Source organism: Strix aluco, unplaced genomic scaffold (genome assembly GCF_031877795.1).
Source record: "Strix aluco isolate bStrAlu1 unplaced genomic scaffold, bStrAlu1.hap1 HAP1_SCAFFOLD_95, whole genome shotgun sequence".
Taxonomy (NCBI): Eukaryota; Metazoa; Chordata; class Aves; order Strigiformes; family Strigidae; genus Strix; species Strix aluco.
The window spans coordinates 275,824-294,959 of record NW_027436640.1 but is presented as its reverse complement, the minus strand read 5'-3'; the positions used below and the strand labels follow the sequence as shown (position 1 = coordinate 294,959).

The window sequence follows — 19,136 nt, the reverse complement described above, 5'->3', positions numbered from 1 at the left end:
CTGAGGGGAGACCTCATCACCCTCTACAACTCCCTGAAAGAAGGTTGCAGAGAACTGGGGATGAGTCTCTTTAACCAAGTCATAGACAATAGGACAAGAGGGAATGGCCTCAAGTTGCACCAGGGAAGGTTTAGACTAGATATTAGGAAGTATTTCTTTCCAGAAGGGGTTGTTGGGCGTTGGAATGGGCTGCCAGGGAGGTGGTGGAGTTCCCATCCCTGGAGGTGTTTAAGAGTAGAGTCGACATAGCGCTTAGGAATATGATGTAGTTGGGAACTGTCAGTGCTAGGTTAACGGTTGGACTGGATGATCTTCAAGGTCTTTTCCAATCTAGATGATTCTGTGATTCTGAGGCTGGCTGTACTGGGACATGAAATGATGCCCAGAAATTTATCCAGGTGCTGTAACACACACACATCTCTACTGTTAGTTCCTGGACATGATTCGGGAATGAAAGCTGGCCAGAAACCATTCTGCAGAAGTTTGCATTAGGTCCCCAGTCCTGGAGATGGAGAGAGTTTAACAGACTGGAGTGAAGCAGTTGACTTCAGTCCTGGGCCTGTTGAATTTGCTAACATACACTTTCCCTTTGCTTCACTGGGAGTCCTGCTGAAAACCCTTGGCCAGAGGTGCTCCAAGTGCATCCCAGCTCCCTTCTGTCCACCTGCAGCAGGAGGCAGAGTTGCTGGGAACAAAGGATTTTCTCCTTGAAAGAAGATGTCATGCTATAACCTCTTCCTTTACTGCAGGGGGTTTCCTCGCCTCCACTTCTGGTGCCTCTGTGAAGCTCCAGTCTAGCCGCTGTTCGAGCCAGCTGGGCCGCGCTCTGGAGCAGGTCTCTTCCTCCCTGAGCTCGTCTCTGAACACCGTCAGTGCCTCCTCACTGTTCTCTGTCAAGCCCCGCAGCAGCACCATCCCTGCAGGACAGGAGCAGCTCTTGTAGATGAAGTTCTCTCCGGTGTACGTGGGGGACTTTGAGAGCCGTATGCTCTGCAGGTAGGAAGCATCCAGGCACTTTTCAACTCGTGCTACTGCTGGGTAGTTGTGGTATTGCCTGTGATTGGGGTGGGTGGGAGTGCAGACCTGGGGACAGCCAGCCCCAGTGAGGCAGCAGAAACAACCAACATACAGGAGCAAAGGCAAATTATCATCCAGCCTTGGTAGAAGCAGGTATGGAGACACTGGGACAAGACACTGTATGAAATACTAAGCTTCCGGAGGGTTCCAAAATCTGGAACGAGAGATCCAGAAAGGCTGTCAAGGGGCCAGCTAGTCCCTAGCTATGCTTTCTTATCAGACAAGCATGGCCACCTTATCTACCTAGAAACCTGTGTGCTGCAGTCAGTCTCTGTGTTTCTGCCATTTCACCTCCACTGCCTCTGGTGGGGAGTGCAGTTCTGTTTGATTTGCTGATCGGTGCTTGCATGGAGAGAGGATGCAACACTGTGCTGCACAAGGAGATAAACAAGCAGCTGGCTGGCTGGAAATGTTAGTCTGGCTAATACTGGTCCCTTTCTTTCTAGTATTCCTAACCTGAGGCCAAATCAGAAGGGCCCGGAGGTGGCTGTGAAGGGGAGAAGCCTGATGTCACTTTGCCACTTTGAGCTGGAAGACTCTGACTACATCACTGCAAAAAGGCGTGTACCAGAGTTGCAGGGACCAAAGGGGGCAACGTTAGATCTCAACACAAGAGTGATTGAGTTTGAGGCAATTGGAGTGCGTGGCAGGCACAGCAGGTAAGTGTGTGGACATGGCTTCTCCTGATGACCGTCTCCTGGTCACCCTTCTTAACCAGAGACCTCTCCAGCTGCTCTTCCAAGCCTCAGGGCACATTTGTGCCTTGTCTCTGATCTGCTGACCCTTGGCCATGAGTCTGTTTTGGACCTGGCACAAGGTGGTCACTGAAGTCCAACTGGCCCATTTTTTGTTCTCTTTGTCCCTTTCTTCAATAAGGTATGGGTCAGTCTGGGACGACCACGTAACCCCAGCTTGTGCAATAGGGCCAGTACAACCTTCGTCCCTTTGAAGAGCATCCTTGGGACATTCTTGCTCTTTTGAGATACCAGTCAGACATGGTCAATGAAGGCTGCAACCACAACCAAGAGTACCATCTTCCAAAGGAGTCTGACTGGACTTGATTTTACCATTTTCGCTTGATCTTATCGTTTTAGCATGCAAGACTTTGGCTATATCCTTGCGAATTTCTTTGTCAATAGACGTTAATCTGTAGCCACCCAGGAAACAGACAGGGCCCTTATAAAGCAGATGAAATGTTTGTGCTCCCAATCTTGTTCCACTGTACCAAATAACTCCTTCCGGGTAGTGTCGAGGACGGGCAGTGCCTGATGTCTGCTGCAGGACAGAGTCACTAATGTCCCAGCACCACCTTAGTAGTCCTTTTTGCTTTGTGTTCCCAGGACCTTCATGGTTATGAACCCATCCAGTTCCACGTATTCCTTCCAGTGGACTTGCCAAGACCCTGAAGCCCCACCAGAACAGGTGGCCGCCTTCTGCCACACAGAGAGAGGTCGCATCCAGCCAGGGAAGCAAGCAGAGGTGGGTGCAGAAATTCAGGCTTTGGATCTTCTAGTTTTGGTGACAAAAGCATGTTTGGGGGTATTACCCCTGTGACCCCTGAGCCAGCAGCTCTAAGTGGGCAAGGTCTCCTCTCTTCCCTGTGTTCCTTTAGCGAGAAAGCCCACCATGCGCGGTCGGTGCAGGGCCAAAAACAACAAAGCACAGAAGCAGCACTGCAGGCAGCATTTGAGCCCGTCATGGGGGACAGCAACAGGCTTAGGCGACTAGCTGTGTTTTGCAGGATCACCTGTCAGAAAGCAGATGCTCTTTTCTTGTAAACTGCAGCCATGATTTGTGCTCAGACGTGATCGTGAGTTCAAGCGGTATAAGCAGTCACCAACTCATTTGCTGATCCATCATGGATGTCCCTGTGCCCACTCCCAGCCTGCCAGGGTGTAAGGAGAACACATTAGCTCCAGGCAGCTTTGCTGTGTCTTAAAAGATGCTGAATTTTGGCTTGCCACAGAGTGCAAGAAAGCATCCTGCATCAGTTACTGTGGCTCACCTGAGAAGTGGTAATTCCTTAAATCTCTGTAGTTTGTTTGGTTTTGATCACATACCCAGAAATTACCCACAAAAATTACAAAGAGGCAGTTTGGTGGCACCCACGCTGTGCTGCTGTCACGGGAGCTGGACGACTCCTCTTGGCAAAGAGGATGTTACTTACCCTTGTCATATAGATCAGAGAGACTGGGGGTCTCCATGAGTGCCCTCCTTTGTGTCTGGGACAGAAGCGGGGTCTCGACCCGGTGGTGCCCTGTAGCATGTGGACAGGGCAGTAAGGTCAGCGTTAGCTCAGGGTTTGATGCCTTGTTGTTGTATCCTCTGGCATTTCATTGCATGGGATCATTGTACCCTAAGCAGGGCTGACCAGGGCTTGCTCCATAGTGGAAGGCCCTGGAAAGGCAGAGTGCTGCTCCTGCTTTCTCCCAGGCCTGGGGCCTCACCAGGGCCATTGCACAGCTGCTCTCCCATAGAGCAGGCAACGTGTGGCCAGGAAAGCCAAGAGATGGCAAATGGAGCAAAAAGGGTCTTCTCTCGCCAGGTTTCCCATTACAGTCTTCTTCACACCAACGCTAGAAGGAGAGGCGGTCTTCAGCCTCAAGTGCGATGTCAAGAGGAAGACCCAGCCCCTCTCCTTGAATATCAAGGCCACCGGCTATAGCGTGCACACGTCTGTCAGGTGTGAGGACAGCGACGGCTGTGTCACGGAGCTCAGTGCACAGGAGATCAACGTCATTGATTTCAAGGAGGTGAGCAGCACTGCTTCCCTGAACCATTTGCCCCACAAAGGCCTGCAACGTTGGGCCTGAACCAGGAGCTTCACAGAGATGTTTGAACACAAGGGAATGTTTTTCTTCATTTATGGGTCTCTGGAGGGAGGGAGATTGATCTTTCACACAGGTCATTAGCTGAATATGAAAAATGCAGGAGCACATTAGGGAGGAGCACTTGCTGGGCCAGCTGACACTTTGCATGTGCTCTAACCCCCAGTCCTCACTGCTTTTCCCTGCAGGTACAGCTGAACAAGAATGTCCAGCATCTCTTTAGCATCCACAATAACAGCAAGTTCAGCTTCACCTTCTCGTGGGAACTGAGTGGCCCCGCAGCCTGTAAGCAGGTCCTTACTGTCACCCCTCAGACAGTCTTGCAGGCGAAGGGGAAAGCAGAGACCCAGCTGGCTTTTCACCCACAGAGGATGTGCTCTTTAAAAGACGTAGAGCTGACGCTTCAGGTGAGGCACGAGGGTTTAATACGGGACCTTCACCTCCTACGCAGCAGCTTGGCAGCAGGAGCCCAGAGCTAGGGGTGAGCTCTGTCACTGAAGAGCCTGAACAAGGCAAAGAGGCTCCTGTTGCAGAAATAAAGAGCCTGACAGCTTCTGAATGGAGTATTTTAATAAGTGCTTACCCAGGATGACTTTGGGCAGCACTTTTGTGGCAGGGCATATCCCCCAGGCCCCCTCTGCCCCTAATCTGGGGGGGTCCTAGATGTGTGTGGAGATGGAGCTGTTTCTCCTTGCCAGGCCTCTGCTGCGCTGGTCCCACCGTGCAGAAAGGTCCTGCCAGCATGTGGCCGCACAGCTCAGCATGTGGCTGCACAAAGCAGGGCCACGACTCTCCAAAAACCCATTCCCTCTTGGACCAAGCCTTCTACCTTCTATTGCCATTCTGGAGTCTTTTGGCACTTGCTTTTCCTTATTGTCAGTGCAGCCAGCTGCCCCCCATCCTCTTCCTCGGTGTTTGCAGTTGTAGTTCCCATCTCTTCAGTGGGCTTATGCTGTCTTTCTCCTCGCCAGATCAACAAGGGTTTACCTGCGTGTTCCTGGCCACTGTGGTAGTGCCCACTGTCCACTTCTCCACTACCAGACTCAACTTTGGAACCTGCTTCATCTACTATGCTGGAATGGCACCTTCCCATCAGAGCCTCATCATCACGAACCAGCCAGATAAGGATGTGAGGTAGGCCTTCTCCACACACTCCTTCGGCCCTTGCTTAGCATGTGCCTGCTCCATGTCTTCATGAGCACTGTGGGTGACATCCTGAGGACGCAGGGAGAGGAGACAGGAGAGCCCTAAGTAGCCCTGATGTTGCACACACAGCCTTGTGACACCTCTGCTCCTCTCAGCTGTGCTTTCTGCCAGTCTGAGCTGCTTGTTCACCAGCACCTCACACCTCCATGTGGACTTCCCAGGGTACGTCCTACGCCCAGGAGGGACAGTGGCGGTGCCCATCACTTTCTATCCCAGAGAGATTGCGTCTTACCATGAGCTCATCCCTTTTGAAATCAACGGTCTTTGCCAGCAAACTATTGAGGTCCGAGGAAGGGGCACGGAAATGAAGGTGAGATGAAATCCAAATCTTAAAACCCCAGGTGGCACAGGCCGCGGGCACAGCTTTCTCGCTCGTTTTCCTCGTCTCTTCCCCAGCCTACCATGTTTTAGTTTTCTGCCACAAGGGTGTCAGAAAACCTTTTCTCCTTCTTTCCTTTTGCTTTATATTAATTTCTCCTGCCTTAGGTTGACGTTGTGGTGTTTTGCTGATTAGGGATATCAATTAAACTCAGACACCAGAGTGAAAAGAGCAGGCATATTTTACTAGAAATAACTAAATAATATAACAGAATAATACAGAAAACATACAGTAAGAAAAGACAGAATAGTGCATTTAAACAAATAGGAAAATACAGGGTAATGCATGAAATCATTACTACCTGAGAGAGAGAATAGTGATTAAGAAAGATCCATCACCACTTGCACCCGTTCCCACCATCCAGACCTGCAGGCGCTGGGCAGCCCCGGGTGCAGCGAGGATTTGTTGAGCCTGTCCCGGCGAGTGGGAAATCCTACGCAGTGCGTCCACCCATAGGTGAGGGACCCAAAGTCACTGTGAGCGGGTCCAGCCTTATATACCTAAAAATCAGCAAGCCAGAATAGCTGGCACCTTTGTTTTAAGTGGAAATATCTGGTTTAAATTTCACATTAGGTTCCCCCCAGAGCCTGGCCAGGGCTCAAGGAAGAAACTAAGGGAATTTCTCTGCTTATCGGATCGGATTATGCACAAGGTCTCACATCAGGCCTCGAGGACAGGCACCTGCCTCCATGACTCTGTTATTCTATTCATATACAAAGGAAGGGAAAGATACATCCAAGATAGCTCCATCCTCCATGCATATTTCATTAATGATTACATACTGAGTTAACAGTTTTGGTTCAGGGCCTGTTGCTCAGGCTTCAACACTTCCACCCTTTATATCAGAATAGGTGGTTTGTTATAACTTAGTATAATACCTGTTAGCACAATGGTTATAAAATATACAGGATTCATCTATAGGTCAACTCTGGCTTGGGCCTATGGTCCAAGCCTTAGCACTTCATGTGGAACCACAAGGAAAGGTGGTGAAGCTGGGAGCCCTCTCCATCGGACAGATGGTGAAGAAGATTGTCACCATAGCCAACAACAGTGCTGCTCCTCTCACTTTTAAGCTCAGTCTCAAGTCAACCATGCCAGAGCTGCAGGAAGGCCCCTTTCTTCACTGGAGAGCGCTTTGCTGTGCCTCCAGGGATGCCTGCAGGTAGCTGTGAGCTGCTCTGGGGGGAGCTAGTAGCTAATTACAGTTGTGTGCTGTCCTGTCCTCCCTGCTGGGCAGTGTGAGTGCCTCATCTGAGCCAGGTGTCAGGACTCCCCTCATAGCCAGAAGTGAGAAGAAGGTACCATTCCTCACCTGTTTCAGACACATATGTTAGGATGTATTAGGTATGGAAATGTAATCTTTAAAGACCAAGAGTTATGGCTCTCCTGGAGCTCAAGTGAAATTACTTTGGAAGACGTAGTCCAGCTCACCGTGGCTGGATGCACACATCACAGGAAAATTCCTTTGGTAGCTGAGGATGTGTACCTGGGAATGAGTAGGACTGGGGCAATGTTGATGGGAACAGAACAGGAATGGGAAGACTCTATGGAGGATTCACAGCTCGGTTGCCCGATGAAGTAGTCTCCACTCATTTCTTTGGGCAGGTTCTCTGCTTGAAGCCCACCAATGAACTAAGCCTGAAGCCCAAAGGAGAGACCTGTAAAGTGGAAGTGATCTTCTCCCCAAAGTGCTGCATCCAGCCGTTCACCGAAGAAGTGATGTTGGAGTGCAGTGGCCTGGTGCGTTCCCTCTTCATGGTGTGGGGCTCCTGCCAGGGCACCCACGTGAGCTTGGACCAGGAACACCTCAGCTTCGGAGTGGTGGTGCAGCAGAGCTACACATCCTGGCACCTCACCATGCAGAACACGGGCGACATAGGAGTCAAGTAATGCAAAGCCCTGTCCTCTCTGGTGGCCGAGAGCTTGGGTGAGGGTTGGATGGAGCTGTAGCTTGCCCAGAGAGTTGTCGTCTGCTTTTCCATTCCAGTGGGGAGTTGTGCAGCCAAGGCTGTGCAGTCAGGCCCTGGAACTTAGCAAGGGGTACAACCAAAAGCTTGTTTACGGATGGGTGCAGCTGAGTCCTGCCCAACCTGAAGCCTTAGTGCCAGGTGGCTCAGCACCCTGCTGAGATGCTGTGGAAAAGCCCACAAGAGAATTAGAAATGGCACGTTGTGTTCGCAGCCTCCCGGTTGTTAATCGTTCCTTTCTGTCCTTGTGCTTTCCTTGGCAAGGTTTAAGTGGGACATCAAGAGCTTCAAGCCAGATTTCTGCATCAGCCCCACAAAGGGTTACATCTTCCCAGGAATGGACGTTCCCTTCGTTGTGACCTTCTGCCCCTCTAAGCTGAGCTGTGCTATCCAGTGCGAGGGCCTGCAGTGCTTCATCGAGGGCAGTGAGCCGCTCCAGCTTACGCTGGCAGGATGCTGCATGGAGACCCCTGTGTCCAAAGAGGTAACTGGAACAGAGACAGGACAGGTGCCCCCTTACCCCACCATTTGCACCACATCTCTCCCAGGGCAGGAACTAGAGGAATCTTACAGGCATAGAGTCACTCCTGCCTGTCATCCTGCCTGGGTGTCCTAGAGAGCTGAGAAAACCCCTGGGCAGGGTTCCCAAAATCTGTGAGCCCTGTAGTTGCCTTCCTCACCTATTAAAGGTGCTGTTCCTCCAGCGAGTACCTCAGCTGTCCTGGCTCTGCCCTGCAGCACCTTTGCCGTGGGGACACCCTGCAGGGCTTTTCTGAGACCCCCCCCACGTCCCCCAGAGCCACCCATCTATAGCCACAATATGGCACCGGCACCCACATTTTTCCTCCCTGTCGGGGCGGGGGAGGGCATTCAGCACTAGGAGCGGACAAGGCATCTGCATCCAGCTCCTGGGGAACAGGGATGCCACGTGAAGGACTCCTGGCCCTTACAGGCCTTGCAGGAGCATGCAGCTGGGAGGTGTTGGCTCTTGCTCCCAAGAGAGAATCAGGAACTGCTCGTCAGCCTGCCCACGAAGGGACTGCGCGGCTGCAGGACTTGTCCTTGCACAGGAGAGAGATCCTTCCAGGGCTTTCAGTTTTCTTTCTCCCCTCCTAGGGAGGCAGCAGCCCCCTTCACCCAGCATGCAAAAGACTCATTCCTCTTCCTTCTCTAAGAACCAACAATTTGATTTACGCCAAGATCTATGCTCAAATGGAAATTTGGTATACGACAAGGAAAAGCCTCTCCCTGTGCATAAAGCTAGTCAGAGTGGAAAGGGTTCCTCGCTGTGACCAAGCAGCCTCTGTGCTCCTCTGTTGCAGACGCTGACTTTCACGTGTGCCATGCGCGAGAAGCACAGTCAGACCATCCTCCTGTCCAACCCGAACAATAAGGACTTGCACTGTGCAAGGCGTCATTGAGGGGCAACACTGGAAGGGGCCTGAATTTTTCCACAAGCCCTACACGATCACTTACGAACCCCTAACCATGAGCTCTGAGAACAAGAAGCATCAGGTATGTGAGCTGTGCCAGCACGCTGACCCTCAGAGCATGACCCTCATTGCTTTGGGCAGGAGGTTGGACGAGATGACCTTCAGAGGTCCCCTATGAACAGAAATTATCCTGAGATCCTATGTTGGAAACTGGGTTTCTTGGTGGCTAGAGGCCAGGTGTAAGGGAAGTTCAGGTGGGAGGTCTGGACTGACCACTAAACGTACTGGAGCAGCTAACCTAAAAAGCCAGGCTGTCTGATGGTCCAGGAAATGAAGTTTGTTTTGTGCAGCTCCTGGTCGTTGCCTGTGCAGCCCAGGGGGGCTCAGAGACCCCTGTGCTCAGCCCTATGGGCTGCACAGGCTCCCCACGCCCTGGGCATGACCACTTCTGCCTGCACTGCCCTGCTGGGGCCCTTTTGCAGCACACAGGGAACTAGAGGGGAGAAGCTGCCTTGCCATTTCTCAGCGCCCCCCCCGGCCATGAGCAGCCAGGTGGGAAATGACACTGAGATCTCTCTTGACATCTCCTTCAGGAGCTTTGGAAAGAGCCCTTCCTGCAGGTCTGGGACTGGGCAGATGGGGGTGACTGGCCCCTCTGGTCGCATGGGCAGACCAGGGGCAAGCTCTTAAATCAAGGGGGTCAGTGCAGAAGGGCTCTGGGGTGCTGGAGCTGCTGGGGTCCTTGTCCCACTCCAGCTGACCTTCTCCCACACCAGAATTTAGGCCTGAGTGGAGGCTGGAGACTTGTGGGCACAATCTCCAGGGTGCTCAGCAGATCCGTGCCCTGTGGGGTTGGACATGCTCAGCATCTCTTTAACATACAGCCCTGCATGAAGAGTCCCACAGTTTTCAGCTGCTCTGGAGGCAGAGGAGATGCCCCAGGGTAGGTGGCTGTGACCCACTGGCACCCCAGATGAGGACTGGATATGAACTTTCCATGGCTCACCCTGGCTGGTGGGACCCTGCCGTGCCAGCTGACAGGCAGTAATGCTGGGGCAGTCGAGCTTAGCAGGGACTGCCACCCCCTTAGCACAGCTGTCCCTGCACGAGCACAGGGCTGGCAGCTGATGTGCCCAGGGAAAGGGGTGTTAGGATGGTCAGAGCAGCTCTGCTGCAGGGCCGCTGTGAGCTTGCTCTGCCCAGACATGCTGCCCGTGTCCTGTCACTGCGCCAGCCCCAGTGGGTACGACGATGCCATCTCCACCGGCGAAAGACACGGGGCTGCGGTCACAGGTCTGCCAGCTGGACCTGCCCAAAGCTGCTCAGGTGGCAGCCTGAGACATGGGACTGTCCAGGTGTGCTGAAGAGCCAGTAACTGGTCCAGGCAGAGAGCAGGCGAGCTCACTTACCCTATTTCTTGTCTCTAGGACTCCCTCTATTTCCCATTGCCAGATGGGACAGGCTTGTACTATCTCCTGCAAGGGACTGCTGAGACCCCAAAGTGTTCAGGGACCATTTCCAGCAGGTGCCATGTAGGACTTCCTACACTGAGCTCATCCCTGTCTCCAACTGGCTGAACAGGCCACACAGTGGTGACTCTAGCCCAGGAAGTCTCATCCCATCAGCAATCCCTGCAGTGGTGCAAGGAAGAGCTTCCCACTGCCTGGAAGCTCCTTCCTGCAAGCTTTTCACTCTCCTTGGCTATTTCTGCCTGTAGGTGTCTGGGATCACACTGGCCATGTTCTGCCTACGCAGACCCGTCCTGGAGGGCTTTCCTCCCAGGCAGATGAGAGCTGGCTCCCTCGGGGGCATTGAGGAAGAGAGGGGCTGGGTTGTACCCCACCATGAGGGGTGTCCTGTGGGAGTCCTTCCTGTTGACCTTCACTGCATTCTTCTCACCCACAGGTTCCTCGTGGTGGTAGACATGCTCAAACCAGAAAACCTGGAAAGCAGTTCTGTGCTGCAGGGGCTGGAATACATTGATGTGCCAGGCTCTGCCAAGAAGGACTACAAGCTCACCTTCCTCTCCTACAAGGAAGCAGTCTTTAACGCAATGGTAAGTGTGGACATGGGGCTGTGGGGCCTTCCAAGGAGCTGTTGACTTCCTGAGAAGCTACACGCCTGCTCTCATACCTCCCCGTGCCCACTGGTGGGACTGTAGGTGTCCTGGGTGGGTACTGAACAGCAGGCATCTCTCCACACCCCCCACTCACCTGTCAGTCTCTGTGAGGGTCCCACCGGGGGCTGCTAAGCACAGGTGGACCAGGACACTGGTGAGCTGGAATCAATGGGCAGTCGGGAGAGTATCAAGTAGAAATACCTCACACGCTTTCCCCAGCCTCGCACTCTTCCTCGGTGGCTGCTTACAGCCGTTCTTGGAAGCAGGGTGCTGAGCTTGGTGCTCTTGAGGCTGGCTTCAGCACAGCTGGTATATTTTTATGTGCAGAATGACCAGCGCTGCCCTTTTTCTCCGATTCAGGTGACCTTCCTCAACAAGGTGACCAAGGAGTACTTGTTCTACATGGTGACTTTCAAGGCCACTGCTTCAGGACCCATCAGCACTCTTGAAGTGACCGGTGCTGTTGGGCAGAGAGTGTCTGCCACCGTCAAGGTGGACAACCCTCTGCCTGTCCCGGTGACGTTTGCTGTACGTTGCAAAGTGCCCGACATCAGTGTTCCCCCACATTTCACTGTTCCTGCGCAGTCGGAGGTAGGAGCAAAGCTCATGCAGTGTGCTCTCCTCTCCTGCAGCCTTTCTGGGAGTGGGTGGTCCTGAGGGGTGACGCCCTGCATGAACCATCTGGGGCTTCTTCCCAAGGGTGACAGCTCCCACCTACTAATAATCTGGAGGGGAAGCAGAGTGTAAGAAGATGCCTAGTGGGAATCGCCCTGCGCTGGTGGAGTCTGCCATGCTACCCCTTCTGAGATGTTTCCATCAGGCCTCACAGGGCGGGTCCTTGTGCCACAGGCTCTGTATTTAGTGTGGGTATTTTCAGTTTAGAGTGGCTGCAGGGCATGCCTCACCCCACTGGCAGGGAGTTTGCAGCCTCGATCGATAGGTGTTTTTTGCCCTGGGGGAGTAGAGGGGCATTTTAGGGTGGGAAGCTTCTGGGATAGTGCTGGAGGGCTCTGAGCTGTTGGGGACGGTCCCCCGAGTGAACTGTCCCCCAGATGTAGCAAGGCTCTGCCCCAGAGAGAGGGACCTGGAGCAAGGGAGGGTGCTGGGCTGCCTTCCAGCACTGCTGGAGCACACCAGGGACCGATTTCCCCTGTTGCAGGCCCTGCTTTCCCCATCTCTGCCTGACTCAGTGGCTTCTCCTTTGGTTCCTCCCAGGATGATCTTGTCTTTGAGTATCAGCCTGTGAAAGTGGGTGAGAGCACCGGGTGCCTGGTGCTCCGGAGCAGCAGCTTGGGCTCTTTCTATTACAATCTGCACCTGAAAGCCACCATGAGTGGGCCGGAGAAGCCCCTCTACTTCTGCACCACACTGGGCTCTAGTCAGACCATGACCACCAAAATAATGAATTACGCCCAGCAGAAGACCAACTACCACTCCAGGTGACCCCAGCCTGCCCTGGGCCCTTGCTGGGAGGCAGCTTGTCTGGCCAGCATCAGCCCTCTCTGTCAAGGGATCCTACCCCTCTAGCTTGGCCTGGCTGAGCTGGGGTGGCCACATGAGCCTGCGGGTCTCCCCACCAATGCTGGGCTTGTCCCCAGCTGGCCTGTCTTCACTTGCAGATGTTCTCTGCTGCCCTTTCTGGAGCTGCTCTTGCAGGTTCCGTGGCCCATGCAAGACTTCCCCGTTACTGCCAGGGCTGGGGTTTAAGGTCCTCCAGAACTTGGGTGCAGGGTTGTCCCTGCTGGGCACGTTTGGACATTCCTGATGGCCATTCCTCACTGGCAAGTGGTGGGGGGGACAGGCGCAGTGACAGGCAAGGGACAGGGACCCTAGACAATGTGACGGTGGGGACCTTCTGTTTCTTCCTGAGGTGCTGGATCTGCTTTTGTGACCCGCCCCCTCCATGGTCTCTTCTCTCCCCTGTGCAGACCAACTGCGCCGGCTTCCTGACGAAAACCATCGGCGTGTCCCCTGCCAACCCGGGAGGCTCGGAGGTGAGCATGGATGTGACCTTCGAGCCCTGCCAGCTGGGTGAAGCCAGGGCCACACTGCAGCTCTCCTCCCTGCTTGGTGGGGAATACAGCATCCCCCTCTTGGGCCTGGCCCTCCCCCCAAGTCCCAGGGCCCCTCCCCCATCCAGGCTGATGACAGCACCTCCATCCCCTTCAAGAACATCTTCCTGCAGCCCATGGCCTTCCAGTACCGGGTGGAGCACCTGGCCTTCACCCTCAGGGCCCCCGAGAGCTTGCGCTCCAAGCAGACCACCTCCCTCTCCATCTCCTTCGAGGGTGGCCTGACCCCTGGCACAGCCCCCGTCACCCGCAAGATGGTGGTGTCCTGCACTGGGGCAGGGGGTGTCTCCTGGGTCTACTACCTCCGGGGCCTTCCCCCTCACAGGTGAGCTGTGCCCCCCCAGGAGCCCCTTGGGCTCAAGGCCGCAGCTGTTGGGGCGTGACCTGAGGGCGCAGTTACTGCTACAGCGGTTGCTCTGGACTAACCCCCTTCCCTTTGCAATAACCACGCTAGTTTTGGACTAAACCGTTGGTTTTGGACTAAACCTGCTTGCTTTGGAGTAAACCCAGAGCAGACCAGGGTGCGGGGCCGGTGGCGCCGGGGCTGGGGCAAGTGCAGGAGTCCTCCACACTGCGCAGGGGTGCTCTGCAGCATGGCGGAGGGGTCCAGTGGTGGCTGAGCGGGAGGCAGCGGTCGGGTGCTGAAATACGAGCTCTGCAGGGGGTGGAAGGTGGTGGCCTACAAGGCTGAGGAGATGGATGGGGGTGGCGGGAGCCGGCCCGTGCTGCTCGGCTCACACTGCTGGCTCACACTGAGCCTGCTGTCAGCCAGCGCCCCTGCATCCCTTTCTGCAGGGATGCTCTCCAGCCACTCCTCTCCCCATTATGCTTGTGCCTGACATAGTGCCCTCCCAAGTGCAGAAGCCGGTATTTTCATTTCTTAAATTTCATCCCATTAATGATTGCCCAGTGCTCCAATCTATCTAGATCCCTCTGCAAGGCCTCCTGTCCTTCAAGAGAGTCATCAGCACCTCCCAGTTTGGTATCACTGGCAAACTTGCCAGTGGTACATTCAACTCCTCCAGTGAGATCATTGATAAAATACTGAACAGAGCTGGCCCTAGGACTGAATCCTGAGGAACGCCGATGGTGGCTTGTCTCCAACCAGATGTAGCCTCAGTCACTACAAGGCTTTGAGCTCTGCCCTTCAACCAGTTCTTCACCCAGTGCACCATCAACCTGCTCATCCCACAGTCGGACAACTTGTCCAGAAGGATGCTATGAGGGACACTATCAAAAACCTTTACTAGAATCCAGAAGAACTACATCCACTGCCATCCCTTCACCACTAGGTGGGTGAAATGTCAAAACTTAGAAACTTTCTCAAGTCTCAAAAACATCTAAGAAGGAAATACAAAAAAAATTCTGAGATAAGAATCCACATTAGTATATTTGTGATAAGCTTTCTTCCCAGTCCTCCTGAGTTCAGTGTAACACAGTGAAGCCGGTAATATAGAAGGGGTTTTTTAACATGATGGCTAAGGATTTCAAAGTAAAACATATTTTTAACACATACAGTTAAATTAGAGAACATTTGCCAAATGACTTGTATGTGATCCTTTAAAGCGACTCGAGTTGCTGGATGATGCTGGCATCACCCCTGTGAAATCAGAGTTTCTGCTGTCACAAGCGTGATTTAACATTACCATGTCACCAATCCCTTCTTCAAAAACACTGATAATATTGTGCATGCTGACATCATTCACTGAACGAAACCCATTAATTCTCCTTACTAGAAATTAGGTTTGACCCTGTAAAACATTTCAATAAATAAAGTTATTAAAACGTAGATTTAACTAGGATGGTCTGATGCAGTTTTAAATGGTGACGCATAAATACATTCTTTCGAGTGAAGGAAGGCCTGGAACAACTGCAAAATTCATTTTGAAAAACTCATGGCTAAATGCTTCTGCAAGAATTTGAGAAAATGAGAATGCATCACATCTAGAAAACCACATTCTAGCCCCAAAAGAACGCTTAATGCGTCTAAACTAAGAGTTTAGTAATTCACAGTTTTCAGCATAATTAAAAAGGTCAAATACGTCTTTCTCTAAGTACCAAGTCAGAGAGAGAGAGAGACGGGGCTTTGCGAACAAGGCAGCCTGGCTCCCCGCAGGAGCATCTGACCTTGTGTCTGCCGAGACGACCTCGTGTGACAGCAGGGAGGGAGTCAGACCTGTGTCACTGCAGGTGGCTTCTGGTTGCGTGGCTTGATCAGCGTCAATCCTAGCGGGGGGGGGGGGGGGGGCGGGGGGGGGCGGGCGGCGCGTGGTGTGATCACCGTCAATCGTATGGGCATCCTCTCTATTCCAAAGACTGACAACTCATTGACACCAACACACCTCCCGTCAACCAACTCAAGCCCCTGCTGGTAATCACGGCTCACCTCTCAGGAGGGGCAGAAGAAACCTTTCCCACCAGGAAAGCTGCTACTGCGCCAGTGCTCAAAATGCTCTTGCCAGAAATCATTCCCACATACACAACGCCTGGACCCAGAGGAGCCGGCCAGGATTCTCATTCCGCAGCAGCAATACTAAGCAACATTTGTCAAAGTTGAAGAATACAGCGACAGCTACATCCTCCACATCATCTGCAGTTCTCAGGACAGATGGAAAGAAGGAATAAATGACAAGTGCTAAAAAGATTAAAATAAAAGGTCTTAAAACATGGAGTAAGGTAGATCTGAAGTTTTATCTGAATTGGAGTTTGAATCTGAAATTTTAGGGATAGCGCTTTGGGATATTCCAAGTACCCCTAGCCAACCTCTGGGCTTCTCACCAGCAGAAAGAGCGTTTGGCAGGCACTGAGCTCCACCTGGGACCTTCGTCCCTGCTAGGACCAGCCTCCTCGATGGAGATGAACGGTTGAGCCAAGACGTCCTGTTATTAGGAAGCATTTGTTTGCCAAGAGGGAGGTCAAACACTGGAACAAAATTCCTGGAGAGGTGGTTGATGCCCCAAGCTTGTCAGTGTTTAAGAGGCATCTGGACAACGCCCTTAACAACAGGTTTTAACTTTTGGTCAGCCCTGAATTGATCAAGCAGTTGGACTGGATGGTCGCTGTACGTCCCTTCCACATGAAACAGTCTATTCTAGTCTGTTCTAAACGATATGACCTGTCTTTTTGGATGTGGCAGTCAGTGCAGTGATCGATTGATACTGAGCACTGTCTGGGAATGCAGTTAGTACTGCCAGAGTTAAATTCTTTCAGGATGTGCTATTTCAGCACCTCCTGGCCTTGCAGGGCCCTTGCAAAGAGGAAAGCATGCTCTTAAGATGCACTGCCTTGGAAACTGGTTCGTTTCCAAGTGTGACTCAAAGTGCAGGTTTTAGCTGATAAAGTAGATGTGGTTTGAAGTCCTGGCTCCTGACAGGCTGTCTTCTTCCTAACAGCCCTCTGCAGAGGGGGCACTCCTGGCAAGGGAACTCATCTCTAGCCTCACTCTGCCTGCTGCTCCATCAGAGCCATGTCTGGACAGGGGCGAGGGCCTGTCTCTTCACACCTGGCTGGCATCAAAATGTTGTGATTCTTTAACTGAGTCAACATAGCCTGGCAGCTTTCCGCCCTCATTTCACTAGTTTTGCAGACTGATTCATTACCAGGCATGTGCTAGAGGATTGGTTTATATCGTTGCTTTTATTAATTTAAAAGAAAACCAAAAAAAGCAGCTCCTTTGCATCTGAATAACCTCATCAGTAACTTCATCCCCCCACCATTCCAGGCGGTTTCAGCTGTGCCCAGTGCATGGCCACCAAGGGCAGGGACAGCCCCTGGGCCTCCTGGGCACAGCGACTGCCTCGGGGCCAGCACCCCAAAGGCTTCCTCTGAAGGGTGCTGGGCGGAGGGGGCGGGCGGGGCTGTGCGTGGGGGGCCCTGTCAGTCACCCCCACGTCACAATGCCGCCCCCACGTCACAATGTCACCCCCGGCAACGCAGCAGTCGCAGTGCCCCGGGGCAGTATAAAAGGGGGCACCTGCCAGTGTCCAGCTGTGCCAGAGCTGCCCCAGGGGCAGCCCAAAGACATCTGAGAGGAAGCCCTTGAGGAGAGGGTGGGATTACTGGGAGGGGGCTGAGGGAGGAAGGCTGGAACCTGCTCGAGGATGCTGGAGGTTCTCTGCTGCAAGGCCAGCTCCTGGCAGGGCCACCTTCAAATCTCATCTGACGGATGGAAATCCTGCTTCAAGCCTTCCGGGAACAGATGCAAACCCCTCAGGAGATGAGAAGAGCCACCAAGCGCTGGATGTGCCCTAGGCTATCAGGCCGTTTCTGCTGGAGAGCCGTGGCCAGCCGAAGGGAATGAATGCCGCCTTGAGGAGCACTGCAGAGCTCGCCGTTGCAGCCGTAAGAAATGGGATGCAGGGATGTTGTCAGGGGTCCCAGTGCTTTGGAGCACCCGCTAGACAGGCACAGGAAAGATTCTTGCCCCCAAGGTCAATCTGACCAGGGGCATTTGGCCACTCTCGGAAGCCCCTGAGATGGCTCCAAGGTGAGGGAGAACAGGGCTTGGGCATCTCCTGGGAGGCGTGACCAGCCTGTGGGATGAGGAGGCAGGTCTTGCTCACCTGCTCAGGGAATAGCCGATCGCCAGCACTCTGGGGTCAGGAAGGAATTTTCCCCCAGGGCACATTGGCACTGGTCCCCGGGGGTTTTTTGCCTTCCTCTGCAGCACTGAGCAGGACCACTTGCCAGGGCTCCTCCGGTCCCTTTTGGCTGGCTTACTGCCTGCTGCTCGTGCACCACGAAGATGGCCTCTCATGACCTTCAGCTGTGGGGAGGAAGGCTTTTTTCCCCCCACGGTGCGCTAGCAGGTGTCCCCTGGGGTTTTTTGCCTTCCTCTGCAGCGCTGAGCACGGCCCCTGGCCAGGGGTCCTTTGGGCCATGCTGGCCAGTTGCCTGCTGCTCTTGCTCCATGAAGGTGGCCCTCGTGCCCCGCATCCGGGGGGAGGAAGCTTTCTAGACTCCCAGGGTGGGCCCCAAGGGTGGCCCCCGGGGGTTGCTGCTTGTCCTCTGTAGCACTGAGCACAGCCCCTTGTCAGGGCTCCTCTGAGTCCTTTTGGCTCCGTCCTTGCCTGCGGCTCTGGCACCACCAAGCCAGAAACACCCCTCGTGCCCTGGCTCTCCTTCCCATGCCTGGCCCAGAAGCACAGCAGAGCAGGTTTTGGAGGGCCGAAAGTACGACTGGCGTTGGCAAGTGTAATACTTTGGAAAATACCACGTACCTCCTTCTTGCTCCTCCTCTTTTCAAAGTGTGTCATTGGTCCTGGTCCTCATTCTGCAGATTCTCGCTCTTGAGGAAACAGGGAATACCTGGCCTGCTTTCTTGCTGCCACTTTATCATCCTAAGTCAAATGTGGCATTGATGATAGCCCTTTCTTACAGTCTGAAACAAAGTATTTAGAAACACGAGAGCAAAACTAAGGATAAAAATAGTAAAAAAAGCCCAATTAAAAGAATAAAAAGAGCAAAATTAATAATAAAAATAGCCATTCAAATAGTTATAAAATAGTTATAGGAATAGCTATAAAAACAAATATAAAAAGCTATAAAATCGAATTATCAAAATGAAACAAAGAATTTAGAAACACGAGAGCAAAACTACGGATAAAAATAATTTAAAAAGACCAATTAAAAGAATAAAAGTAAAGAGCAAAATTAATAAAAAAATAGCCATTCAAATAGTTATAAAATAGTTATAGGAATAGCTATAAAAACAAATATAAAAAGCTATAAAATCGAAATATCAAAATAGAATTCTAGAAATTATATAAATCAAAGGTAGCATTGATGATAGTCCTTTCTTACAGACTGAAACAATTTAGAAACACGAGACCAAAACTAAGGATAAAAATAATATAAAAAAAGCCCAATTAAAGAATAAAAAGTAAAGAGCAAAAATAATAATAAAAATAGCCATTCAAATAGTTATAAAATAGTTATAGGAATAGCTATAAAAACAAATATAAAAATCTATAAAATCGAATTATCAAAATAGAATTCTAGAAATTATTTACGTCAAACGTGGCATTGATGATCATCCTTTCTTACAGTCTGAAAC

General features: G+C 52.3%; 2 protein-coding genes across 2 annotated transcripts; both read left to right on the top strand.

Annotated features, from left to right (window-relative positions):
- The first annotated feature begins 906 nt into the window (after positions 1-906).
- Positions 907-10,932, top strand: LOC141919097 (hydrocephalus-inducing protein homolog). Its single transcript, XM_074814083.1, has 14 exons — positions 907-996; positions 1,524-1,736; positions 2,418-2,556; positions 2,690-2,710; positions 2,819-2,887; positions 3,309-3,355; positions 3,623-3,830; positions 4,094-4,312; positions 4,786-5,039; positions 5,223-5,421; positions 7,096-7,376; positions 7,722-7,941; positions 8,780-8,972; positions 10,796-10,932. The coding sequence occupies exons 1-13, from the start codon at positions 944-946 to the stop codon at positions 8,876-8,878; spliced, it is 2,022 nt and encodes a 673-aa protein (XP_074670184.1). The 5' UTR covers positions 907-943; the 3' UTR covers positions 8,879-8,972; positions 10,796-10,932.
- LOC141919096 (hydrocephalus-inducing protein-like) lies at positions 10,142-13,518 on the top strand. Its single transcript, XM_074814082.1, is given in 7 exon segments — positions 10,142-10,216; positions 10,608-10,946; positions 11,370-11,600; positions 12,225-12,448; positions 12,629-12,665; positions 12,938-13,127; positions 13,130-13,518. Coding segments are annotated over 7 exon segments (1,377 nt in total). The 3' UTR covers positions 13,411-13,518.
- Positions 13,519-19,136: the final 5,618 nt, after the last annotated feature.